Here is a 12,686-nt window from a genome sequence, read left to right as displayed (position 1 = left end):
GGCTGTCTGCTGCCCTAAACTCCCCCTGCTTAACCCTTTAAACCGAGACACACACACGCACACTCACGTTGACTTTGGTACCAAACATGCAACACCAATGCTTAAAAACGCTAGAAAAGTTAAATAAAAACAATAGCCTACTGTTCATCGTCTACAGACGCTTACTTTGTGTTTATTTAAACATCGTGACATATTAAGCCAACTTAATAAGCAATGCATGCCATATAAGTGAACACATATTTCATGTGGAGTTTGTTTTCCAGAATATATTTCCTGATAAACAGTTCAATTTGCTCTCAGGCTGCAGAGGATGTGTATGAGTGCAGCAGAGAAAGCCTTTATAAATACTTACATTACTCGACTCTTTCTAAAAATACAGAGGGCCACACAATACTAAAGGAAATGCTTATTGACGGTGACTGAGGACCTGCTCTAAATAGACCTGCATGCCGGAGACAGGCCCGATTTAGCATTATAAGACTGACTACTGCTAAACAACCTAGAAACAGTAAAAAATAAGAAGTCCTTTTTTATATTGCTCAGGTAGATTATAAAATATCATTTAATATTCACATGTGTAGCTTTAATGCAAAAATGTCCTCACCGATTAATTCAGGATCTGATTTTAATATTTGGATTTATGATGTATGGATCAAACCCATTGTGAATTAACAAACCACATGCATTGTTTCCTGTTAAACATTTGGCCAACAGGGGGCGCTCCTGTCACGCGTGTTTATGCGTGTGCACTTTACAGTGTGTAAAACCAGAGATGACTTCATTTAAAATGCTCCATGATTATAGCTTACATCTGTTTCGCTCTAATAAGATTAATCTAACAGCAATGCAAAGTCATAATATAATAAAGATAATCATACACCTGCAAGATTTCAGCACAACGATTTTTTTATTGAAATTGTGAGACGATCAAAAAAAATAAAAACCCGGACAACCAACATAAACAAAACAAGATAGGCCTACTTTCATCTTTAAATATATTTTTGAATAGATATGAATGATGCGCATAGGAGGAATTGCTTTGAATGTCTCCTGGCTGGAGTGAAGTAACCTGAGGTGTTTTTGAATCCATGTGGAGCTCTCTGTCTCTGTCGGTGGATAGACTAACATGGCACACACGTCACCCTAAAATCTGCGATGCTTCATACACAGTTTTTCAAACCAACAAGCGCTAAATAGCTTTCATTTACAGTATATGTTCAAAAATGGGGTAGAGGGGGAGGAGGAGAAAAAAAAGAAGCAACAAGTTAAATTCGAAATATATACATGCTAATATACAGCCTTGAATAAATTAATACCAATTGCATATTCTTGGATCTTAGCTTTATTTACAGAATCTTTTATCTTTAATTACATAAATAGTTCAGAAGCAATTTTTCGGGCATGAAATGATAAGCGGTTCTCTCTTTCTCCCTCTCGCAGTTCACCTTCCAAGCCTTTTGAAATATCAGGCCTGGAAAAAAAGTTGTTGTTTTGTATGCAGCTTGAGACCTGCCTGTCGGCGGGATGAGGCGTTCAGGGCTCGACTCGGTATTTGAACAAAAACAAAGCCTGGATGCTCAACGCTTCAAGTTGCCTAATCCAACACACACACTCCCTGTGCGTCGATCTGTGTGTGGAGACCGATATATGGGGCCGATACTGGTCTGATATTATGGATATGATAGAGTTAGAACTTAGTGGAACTCATCGATGGCATGTCCATGAGCTGAAGGGAAAGTTATTTTAAATTAACCATAATTTAAGTGTATATTTCTTCATTTTCGCATTCATCTTCAATGTTAGTTTTTTTTATATTTTAAAGATATCAATTTAGGAATGTTTGCCAGTATACCTGCCTCCAAGAAGGACTAATCTACAAACACTGGGCTTCAGGGGGGAGTTTTTAAATGTTTGATTTTATAGTTTTTAAACTATAATCATTACACCTTAATGATAGATGAAAGGTTATCTGTCAGGCTCTCTATCAGGTCAGCTCGGGGTTAATACTTTTATAGGATTTTAAGTTAAATTGAATAATATGGACTAAGTTTCTGTCGATCCTCAGCTTTGTTCCATGAAATAACAGTTATCGGCCTTCAGCAACCCATATCGATCGAGCCTCATCCCAGTCTCCTTAATGTGCTGTACAGGACATTTGCACTTATAGTCCTCTAGTATTCAAGCCAAGTCTTCATCACTTGGGAGAGTCTGCCCTGGGGGAGGGCTCCCGCTGGCCCTCCAGGCCGCTCACCAGTCTCTGGATGCTTTGCAGCTCATTCACTGAGTCCTTCACTGAAGTTTTAGGAGATGCGGCCCTCACACTGGACCCTCCTTTCTTGTGGTTGCTGTGGAGCTCCGGGGCCGGGCTGGTCTCCCTGCTGCCCGGTTTGGAGGATTCGGACCCTGGGTTGAGGCAGCCCTGCAGGCTGGTGGTGAGCAAACTGGAGCTCTGAGGCAGCGACACTGGGAGCTGGTAAGGGTTGAAGCGGAGTCGGGGACGTGACGCAGTCAGGAAGGGGTTCCTGGAGAGGGAGCTGGAAGTGCTGGTGGCGGAGGCAGAGGCCGCTGCTGCAGCTGCCGCCATGTAGGTGTAGGGGTACGGGAACAGACCGCCAAACGGAGGCATGGGGATACCCTGTAATATAAAGGAAAACAACTTGGAGTTAGAGCTGTACACCTTTTTCCAGTCAAATAATCAAGTGATACATTTTCCAAACACACACCCAAATGATTCAGTTTTTTTTCAATCCTAAAATCCTGACCTCATGCAGCATATACATTATATTTAACTTCACTGGTCATCACAGACCACCAGATAAAACAAAGCTAAGTACACTCCTAATCCAAACAGGTGTACAGGCAAACTAAGTATTCTAACAGGTTGAACTTCCTTACCTGAGAGGCGAGCATGTGCTGGGACAGATGGAAGGGGAAGGGGTTGGGGGTTCCTCCTGAGCCCTGGACGTTTTCCAAACCACTTGCTCCGGATACAGAGGCCAATAGATGCCCCATGCCCATGGCAGAAAAGGCTCCGGGGGCCATGGCGAACTGCCCGGGGTGGAAAAACAACGGTGATCCGGCGCCCAGAGGGTTAAAAAACTGCTGACTGTGCAGGCCAGACATAGCCAGGCTTTGTAAGTGGGCCGGGCTGAAGTGCGAGGGGCTCTCGGTCTGGACCATGAGAGGAGAGAAGGACTCCTTAGTGGCACTAATGCCTCCGGACTCTGAGTCCTTTGTCAACACGTCTGTGGTGTCCTTCTTGTGCCTGCTCTCCGCTTTGTCCTTCTCAAGGTTCCTTATCCTGAATAGGGAGTCGTCCTTCTTTTCTGTGCTCGGCCTGTCCCTGATGCGCTCCTCACACCTGGAGCTGTAGGGGGACACAGGTTCAGGGCCCGGGCTGTTGGAGCCAGTGCAGTGCTCGTCGTGAGGATCCAGCTCCTGCTCGCTGTCAGTGCATGTTTTATCATCTATGAGAGAAATTGAATAGGAAAAAAGAGGTGTAAGCAGATTTAAATAACACTTTATCAGGCATTGCAAAAAAAACACACAAATAACCAGTATGCACACACTAGGTTGGCCCTATAAGTCTATTGGGAGCCTTACACTCTCAAAATCCACCCTTCACATTTAATTTACAAATTAGAAAATGCACATAGCCTATAATAGCAAGATGCTACTGCCTTTGCATCATGTTTTGCTTTATTTTTCACATGTTTAAATATTTTATATGCAAACATCCACTTACTAATGCTGGTTGAAACGTCTTTTGTCATTTGAATTAGTTTGGTAGTTTAGGATGGAAAAATAATTGATAAAAAAAAATAGGATCTAATAGACATGCTGTTAATTCTAAAAAATAATTTAACATTCAGTTAAAAATCAAGTTGACTTTACTGTTTGAGTTCACAGTTCTTACATATTAGATAATAATACATAATCATTTGCCAAACAGTTTCTGTATCATACATTTATTACAAATTAAACAATTTAATAAAATGTATTGATTGGAATTTCATCAAATAAAGCGGCACAATGATTCACAGACAGCTGTGGAATACATAACCAGTACACAATCCACTATGACCGTGCATATAGCCTATCTACATTTTTTTAATGATCATTTGTTACGTGAATGCATCTAAATTCGCGTAAAACACATTGACCTGCGAAACATTTTTTTGTATCTACACGACAATAAGCTAATGTATTTTCTTCACGCTGCTGATTATTTCGTACAATGTAAACTCAATATTTTTACCGATTAACACCATTTTAATTATTAATTTAAAAATGGATGACAACAACAACACATCATAGCCATCATCAAATAGCGTCGTTAAAACTTAAATAGATATACGATAAGGTTTCTTACCTCGGCTGGGCCTGCTGAACCTCAGCGGGCTGCTGTCGGCTCCCAGCGGGGAGTGCGCGGGGTCCCGGCCGGGGGGGTCACTGGACGAGGCGTCCGAATCCGCACCGTCCCGGTCCGCCTTGCACTGGTCTTCATACATCCTGAGCGACGGCATGGTTAGCTGTTTCCTGTTCATTTATAATATAGACAATAATGAATGGTGATGTGCGTATCGCATGACATAAGCATGACGCAGGTGTAAGGACGCATTTCATACCTTTTCTCTCTCCTTCCGTTCCCCGTGTCTCTGAATCCTTTGGCGAAAGGGTTGTTGTCAATCTTCAGCTGCGTTATCTGTCAAAACATGATAATATTGTTAAGCCAATTGTTCCCAATATTTGGGACAACAACGCGTTTGGATAAACACGCAGAAACCAGCGTGTTGGAAAGAAGCCACGACAGGCCTCGAATCTGCATTATTAATAAAAGCGTATGGGGCGTTATTCTCATAAGCCCCTAGAGAGAAAATCTGCCACGAAATATTCCTCTATGGGGCCACACAAGCCTCCAGAAAAAAAGACAGAGGGAACACAACAGATGACTATCAGATCAATAATTAATAATGTGGTTTGGATCACTGCTTTTTCACGGTAGGCCTATGTCCTGATGTGGAAGAGGCTGGTGTGGCTCCATGGAGCCGGCACACGACTGGGTGGCTCCTGTAGGAGCTTCGAGGCCTTATGGCCCTTGGACAAGAGCTTCAGGCGTTTGCCATTTGGACAGAGAGAGTGTCTTAGCATCTGTCCACTGTGGCTGCGGGCTGACCAGCCCTTTAAAGGCCCTCTAATCGATGGTGACTCTTTGCCATAAACTTTTACAAGGCACCCATACCCCTCTGGACACAAGCTCCAATTAGCCTCACGGAGGAGGATAACGTGTCAGCCTAGGGGCCAATAATGATAAGCAAATACAGGCCTTTACAAAATCTCAATTTAAATATGCTGTTTTTTTTAAAGGTGAAACATTTGTTATTATTCAATCCAAAACACAGATTTTGACAAGACAAAAAAAAATAGGAACACATGCCATCGTTGCTCCTGAATCACAAAACACACTCCACATGGAAAAGCCTGGTGTATTTACTTGTGGTCAGTGTAATAATCCATTTATAGTCAATTCATAGCAGATTGCATTGAACATTTGAATTCATGGTGAGAAAAATCCGATACACCCACGAGTCAAATAAAAAAAAAAAAAGTGGGACATGGGAGTCCTCTGCAGGGAAATTAGGCGACCTACAAAATCAGATTAAGTCTTCGGGAGTTGGAGGTGGGGGGAGGGGACGCATGTAGGACATTTATTATGCAAAGTATAGCAGCCATATTAGAGGCAGTCGGTTGAGTGTGAACAGGGACTCACCTTGTCGTTCTGATACGCTGTCACTGCCACGAATTCCGTCTCCGGGAACACGTAGGTCCTGAAGGTGCTGTAGGGGAGCTTCAGGATGTCGTTGGCCCGCACTATGTGGAACCGCGGCTGGTACTTGTGCATGGAGTTCAAGATGGTCTGGACCAACACACACAAAAACACACAGCTGCGGAGTGAATATTTTGCGTCCATATGACACTATAGACAGAATATGTTGACGCGGATCCATCCATTGTTATTGATGTCGTTAATAATAATAATAATAATTATGGGTTTCATTTATAAAGCACTTCATATTTGACTTCAAATCCCGAAGTGTTATAAGCAGTGAGCATGGAACAATATAATTACTGTGTGAGCAGACGTGTCTGTAATTAGTGCGGGGTAAAGGGAACATCCTCAGCAGGCCACACATGCTGTCATGTAGTGTTCAGAATTACAGCTAAAATGATTTTATTCGGTTTAAAGAAAACAATAAAAAAACAGGAGCACCATGAATTTTACCATAAAATAGCTTATATTTGAGAAATTCCCCCCAAACTAAACCTCTCAAATCGGTGAACAATTGCTATGAAAATGGACTATACATACATTGGTAATTCAAGATAAAATGAGTTTATTCATTATGGCTACACCTCAAAAACATTAGCAGCATAAGGACTATTTGCATATAGCTACATTCATAGAAATCCTACCAACCGATTGCAAATCATTTAGACATGTAAATGTTACATTTGTTTCCAGGGGGAAGCTCAGTCTGCCTGCCAGATTAAGCCGATTATTTTAAGGGGGTTGTTGCATATTTAATAACCCATGTTAAAAACCCTAATACATATATTCAGGTTAAATAGCAATAAGTAGTAAATTATGGGGTAATGTTTGGAATGCAAAATAACACCATGAGGCCTACCATACTATAGGCTATACCATACTATACTATAGCCTACTATACTACTACTATACTATAGCCTACTATACTATAGCTACTATGCTATACTATACTCTGAGGTTGATGATATGCCAAGCAAGCTCGCAACACTCAGTTCAGATCAAAAATAATAATACAGAATAAAAGGGCAAGGTGACAAATGCAACCGAGGTTTACTCCAGTCCCTGAGCTGCTGCACACAGCCGGCTTTGGGTTTAAATATTCGGACGCAGAGGAGAAAACTCAGGCTGGTCCTATTCTGGACCAAAACATAAACTGTGCAGCGACCGGTGGAAGTCAAGTAGCGAAAAAGTGTCAACAAGATAAATGTAGGCCTTCTTATCTTTAAATGCATAGTATGTTAGATTAAAGCACTACATTCTAATTTGTGTATCAACATCGTTACTCTTTATTTACCACCATTTACAATCTCCCTGCAATACTGTTTTGATTTTGCACATTCATTTATTTACCTCTGGCTGTTTCTTCTTTTGCTATTATTACTATTATCATTATTATTATTATTATTATTATTATTATTATTATTATTATTATTATTATTATTTGTTTTGCTGCTGCAGCGACTGACTTTCCCAATTTGTGTCATAAGTTGTATTTGGTTTTAAACACTGTCCTGCCTGTTCTAACATGCAGACTCAAAAGGTCTGTTCTCAAGCGAGATTAAAAACTCCAGATACTTACAAATCCGTGCTTGTCTGAAATGTTGTTGGTCAGCTTGAGTTTATGGAAAGCAACAGGCTTGGCCATCCACTGCTCGCCGGTGGCCGGGCTGTCCGGGTGGATGTACATCCTCTTAGGCATCTCCGGATCGGCCTTGCCCGCCACCATCCAGCGGGAGTTGTGGAACTTGTAACGGCAGTCGTCCGCCGCCACGATGTCCATCAGTAAGATGTATTTGGCTTTTTTATCGAGTCCGTTCATTCGCACTTTGAACGGAGGGAACATCCTCCTGCACAGAGAAACACGCATGGAGTTAACACACCGTGATTCAACCAAAACACAACACCAAATGATCTTGAATAAATTGTACAAAAAGACGCACTGAAGGCGACGCGGATGAAGTCAAACTAGAGGGAATGTTGTTATTGTCAGATAATATTCTCACGCAGTTAGGCGGTGTGTGTTAGTGTGTCCGTCCGTCTGTGTGTGTGTGTTTTGTTCATGCCCTACACTACAAATCTGAGCAGAAGCCTATATTTATGACCACAGCACTTCACCTCTCTGCTTTTTGAAGTGACAGTCTGTTTATGAAATCCAGAAGCTCTACTGCCTCGACAACATGCAGCTCGGGAGAGAAAAAACTAACTGAAGCCCAGTTATGATTTCCCCCAAAAATGTCCTAAATTAGTAGCTACCTGGAAAAATATCATAAATATTGAAAACAATAAATTTACATTTTATTCATTCACTTACTTTGAAGATAGTTTTACAAATGTTATGGGACAGTAACTCCATTTAAAACCTAAATATCGAGTGTGATCTGCGAGGGTAATATAGCACATTCTTGCCGTAGACTATTCTCTGGACTTTCTGCCTATTTTTAATATGAATCTCGAAACATGTTAATAAATAAAAACTGAATAGCCAAGGCCTTACACACGCCATTTAACAACGTAACTAAATGGGTTTAAGTTGCTCTAACATGTTCAGTGCTGGTTCATTCTCAGCATATCCCATATAGCCTACAGATGAACTGATTTTTTTATTTAAAATAATGTCAGAGAGATTCTTACCTCCCGGACTTGGTAATAACCATCTCCGTCCCGACTTTATGAAACTGGTCCCAAAGATCCTTGGCTTCCAGTGTAACTTTGGGGTCGTCGTCCACCTCCTCCTCGGGCTCCAGGCTCTTCATGCTACGGAGATGAGCGGCCTGGTGGTGGCTGAGGGCCGGGTGTAGCGCAGCTTCCGCCGCCCCGGAGAGGCCGTGGTCCGTCATGGGCTTGGTGAGAATCCCAGGAGGGAGGCTGAGCGCCGGGAAGAACGAAGGCTGCGCTGCCGCTAGAAAAGCGGACATGGGGAAGTCGGTCGGCCGATGAGCGTGGAAAGGGTGATAAGCCATTGCAGTCCCCGTGAAAACTGGATCTCTCATCGGTGCATCCACAAAAACCGAAGTGAAATAATGGATAGTTTATTGGTATTTCCCCGCAACCCGGAGTGAGCGTATAGGTCCGCGACTCGCGAGAATTTCTGTAAAGCGGTACAAAACTGCACAGTTAAACAAACAGTGCGTTATCAGGCTGAAGAAAACAGCGAAGAGTTCCTGTGGATGTGATTTTCCTTTGGTTCCTCCGCCAAGTCCTTCAGTAAAAGCGGCGCGGTGAAGCCAAAGCCCGGCTGCGCTGTGTGCCTCTCAGAGAAGTAAGCTGTTTCTCTGCTTTAGTCATCCCACACTGACTGGAGAGATGTGGCCCCGTTCACTGCAGATCTGTGACTATCTCACATGTCCTTCCTGCCTCCATCCCCAACACTAATGAACCAAGCCCCTTTGATTGCTGATTTTACGCTTTGTGGACCAATTGTGGGCCCCTATAGGCGTGGTTCTGACAGCTTCGGTCAGACTCTAGAAAAAGAGGGGGGACAAGAAGGTGTCGGAAGCATTAGCAGTAAGAAAACATGTCAACAGAATAAAATATTAACCAATGACAGGAGAGATCGGGAAATCCCACCCCCATTCCCAAGCCAAACACCGGGTCAGTCCTCAGTTGTTGGCCGGTCGAGGCATCACCTCTCTCGGCTTGCGTTTTTACAATGTCGCCTCCGGAGAAAGCAGTTCACAGAGTCACTGTTTTAATGCTCACCTTAACACAGAGGAACAGCAGTTCTCCATTGTCTTTTAGAACAACTCACTACAGTAACTCCACGACGATTCCGGAGAGATTGATCTCATTTCTCGGTCGTTCTCCAAACATTACAGCCATAATTATTCCATGTTATCGGCTGTTTTTTCACGCTCAGGCTGGAATCACTAGCCCAGGCTATAAATGTTAGCTGCTTGCACTGACTTCAGCTTCATTCAGACCCGGCTTCCCCAGGCGAGAGCCGTTGATCTGTGCGTGTTTCCTGATCGAGCTGACGGGAAGGCAGCCGCAGCGCAATAAAGAGACGAGCCTGGAAAAGACAAACCCAGATGGAGGAAAAGAGGAAACCAGATGAATGATGATGAGTGAATGTTGACAGAAAAATCAAAGAGAAGGAAAAAAGCGGTGAGTGCTCACTTCGATACAAACTCTTCCTCGTTCCAAATAAAGTTGAATACGTTCAGAATTCAAGCTCTTTATTTATTTATTTATTTAAATCCTCGTGTTATTATTCTTCCTGTTTGCGGGGATTTGTATTGTCGCAGTGATGAGATGATTTAGTGCGCACAGGGCAGGCGGTGGTAGCGTGTAATCTGCAGGTTGTATTTTGTCAAAACCAAGGACAGTGAGTGCGGGACTCCGGGAGCCACGGCCCCCGCCCCCCCCCCCCCCACCTCCCACCTCCCTGCCCTCCGCTCTGCTGAGCGCTTTTAAACACCCAGCTCCTGATTCACTTGGACTCAGTTTGTTAAAGGGCCGCTCGGAGGCAATCTCTTTTCTCTTTATATTTACCCTCAAGTCGTGCATGTGCGCCCCCGCGGCTCCACTCTCATGCCTCGCTCATGACTCCATGTCAGATATAATGTGATGTGTGCTTGATTTTCTTTTTCTTTTTTGGATAAACAGCTGCTATCTCCGGGCAGTGTTGAGAGCCAGGCGTCACTTCGACAACAACTGAAACAAAAAGTGATAATCCCTCTGAATGAGAAACTGCGCATTTCCTATTAACCCCTGCAATTTAGCGCCTCTGCGGCTTCCGCTGACAGGCATGCACATACACATGTGTTGAATCATATTTGAAATCCCTTATAATGAAAACTCAGACCACACCTCGTTCATTAGGCCTACCTGTCGCTACATTAAACAGTAACAATACAATTAACAGACAAAAGGTGCAAAACCAAAATATATATATATTTTTTGTAATTATAGAATATCTTTAATACGCAACTCCAATCAGCCACTGTGTGTCAGATACATCATGCTGTGTGTTTTAGGGGAATGCAGTGGGTGCACATCTCCGCTATGTTGCACACTTGTTGCTCGGCTTCCATCACATTGATGCAGACACACAGAAGGCCAAACAGGAGCAGCCACTGTACCTGCATGAACAGAAACAGTTTGTGTAAGACCAGGAAACACATTACATCAAACACCAAGTTTCACAAAGTAGACGCATGTGAAAAAAAAAGTGTATTTTCACTCCAGCCAGGTGTTGGAAATAAATGCCAGCGAGCAACAACTTCACATGTAAAGTCATCAGGCATGTCCTGCACATGACTCACAGTTTCTGCACAGCTACATTGCGGTGTGTATCTGCAGTAATTGGGCCGGACAGCTGACTTGTTTGGAATGCTGCACCTTCAGGTTTATGAAATGACGGAGAGGTAGGAGTGCCGTGGGAGCGGCGGCAGTTTGTCAGGGGTTTGAAGCTGCATGCACGGACTGGGGAAAGAAAAAGATTAGCAACATATGGAGGTGGATAACGGTTTTCTGCCGGAATACTCAACTGGATAATTGTATCAACAATGCTTGTGTAAATTAGTCACCATTTATTTGTTCTGTGCCGTCAACGGTACAGAAATCTCCATTACGCGCGATTTAAAAGTCATTAAGTGGAGGAAGCTCCGGGCTGCTGGTACATCTACATAGAAGGGGCACAGGGCCGGTGGATTAACATATTCTCTGTGTTGAGGATAAATGAAAGCAGACAGTAAATCTGCTCCTCAGACTTGTTCTTTGGGAAGCTGTGTGTGTCCTGTCAGCTGGGGGTGAGGTAGGCTACAGATCTTGTACTTGAGTAAAAGTAGAGCTAAGTAAGAATACTCTGTTACAAGTCCTGCAAAATGTAACTCAAGTAAAAGGACAGTATTAGCTTCAACATATACTTAAAGTAGCAGGCTACCAAAAGTAGAAGTACTCATTATGCAGATTGTCTATATATAGGCTATAATATATTTTATGATTATAATAATGTATGCATTAAAGTGTTATCAAAGCTGGTAAAATGCAGCTAGTTTGAATGACTTTGTATACTGCAGGGTGTGCATTTACTCCAGGTGTAACTAAAGTGTAATGTGCATGTTAATTGCATTTAATATTATTAATGAAAATCTGCAAAGTAACTAAAAGGCATTACATGTAGTGGAGTAAAAGTACACTATTTACCAGTACTTGAGTAAATGTATACTTTACACCACTGGATTAGGGTCACTTTGAACGGAGAATAAATTGCAAAAGTAATGATGTAATTAATAAATGATGTATTGATTTACTTTATTAATTGTTGTATACCCGGAAATAGTCAAAACAAGCAGGTTTGGATGTTTATATTGGAGAGTTGTCAGTCACCTTTTCTCTGGAGTTGTGAATTAAATGCTGGCATGACGCGTTTCATACAGTAGGACGTTGACTAAGGGTTTTCTATGTAGCCTACTTGATCCGTCCGCTAAATACAATACACTCCAGCTGCAGATGTGAACATGTGCTAAAAAGCGTCTTCCGTACCGGTGATTCGGCCCACATGTCAGCGATCCCCGGCCAAACACTGCTCTAATTACAACATAACGGGACCGTTTTGCGCCATATTGGCCCATAATCGAGTATTGTTATTTTCTTCCTCTCCTCGACATTGTTCCTTTCTTCCTTTTATCTCTCCATCTTCTCCTCCCATCTCCCTGCATCATCTCTCCGGCTATATTTAGCGGCTAGACTGAGGCCTTGGCGCCAGACCGTTTAAGACCTGTCAAAGTCCCTCATATTTCCCCTTGTCACATGGAAACCCGGCGACCAGCGGCCCTCTCCTCCTCCCTCCCTCTCTCCCTCCCTCCCTCCTTTTCTTCTCCTTCTCCTCCCTCATCCCCATCGTACATATGCA

The 12,686-nt window shown here is 42.9% G+C and overlaps 1 protein-coding gene across 4 annotated transcripts; it reads right to left on the bottom strand.

The window, feature by feature from the left end:
- Positions 1-884: 884 nt before the first annotated feature.
- tbx2b (T-box transcription factor 2b) lies at positions 885-9,832 on the bottom strand. 4 transcript variants are annotated; one of them, XM_034232807.1, is made up of 8 exons: positions 9,530-9,832; positions 8,462-9,291; positions 7,410-7,677; positions 5,771-5,923; positions 4,629-4,705; positions 4,373-4,512; positions 2,896-3,467; positions 2,195-2,635 (listed from the first exon to the last, which is right to left on the bottom strand). In XM_034232807.1, the coding sequence occupies exons 2-8, from the start codon at positions 8,818-8,820 to the stop codon at positions 2,195-2,197; spliced, it is 2,010 nt and encodes a 669-aa protein (XP_034088698.1). In that variant the 5' UTR covers positions 8,821-9,291; positions 9,530-9,832. The 4 variants fall into 4 exon arrangements, with proteins under 4 accessions (XP_034088696.1, XP_034088698.1, XP_034088699.1 ...); XM_034232808.1 differs by having other exon boundaries at positions 5,771-5,917; positions 9,530-9,822; XM_034232805.1 differs by lacking the exon at positions 9,530-9,832 and having other exon boundaries at positions 885-2,635; positions 4,373-4,539; positions 8,462-8,820.
- Positions 9,833-12,686: the final 2,854 nt, after the last annotated feature.

The sequence above is a fragment of the Gymnodraco acuticeps genome, unplaced genomic scaffold (genome assembly GCF_902827175.1).
Source record: "Gymnodraco acuticeps unplaced genomic scaffold, fGymAcu1.1, whole genome shotgun sequence".
In the NCBI taxonomy this organism is placed as follows: domain Eukaryota; kingdom Metazoa; phylum Chordata; class Actinopteri; order Perciformes; family Bathydraconidae; genus Gymnodraco; species Gymnodraco acuticeps.
The sequence above is the reverse complement of the archived record's forward strand: the minus strand, read 5'-3'. Positions and strand labels throughout refer to the sequence as shown.

Excerpts from the sequence above, each read along its gene's own strand:
- tbx2b (XM_034232805.1), bottom strand. The coding sequence starts at position 8,820 with ATGAGAGATCCAGTTTTCACGGGGACTGCAATGGCTTATCACCCTTTC. Across the intron at positions 4,706-5,770 it reads CAGCGTATCAGAACGACAAG|ATAACGCAGCTGAAGATTGA; the intron begins GTGAGTCCCTGT and ends ATGTTTTGACAG. Across the intron at positions 2,636-2,895 it reads AGCACATGCTCGCCTCTCAG|GGTATCCCCATGCCTCCGTT; the intron begins GTAAGGAAGTTC and ends TTTATATTACAG.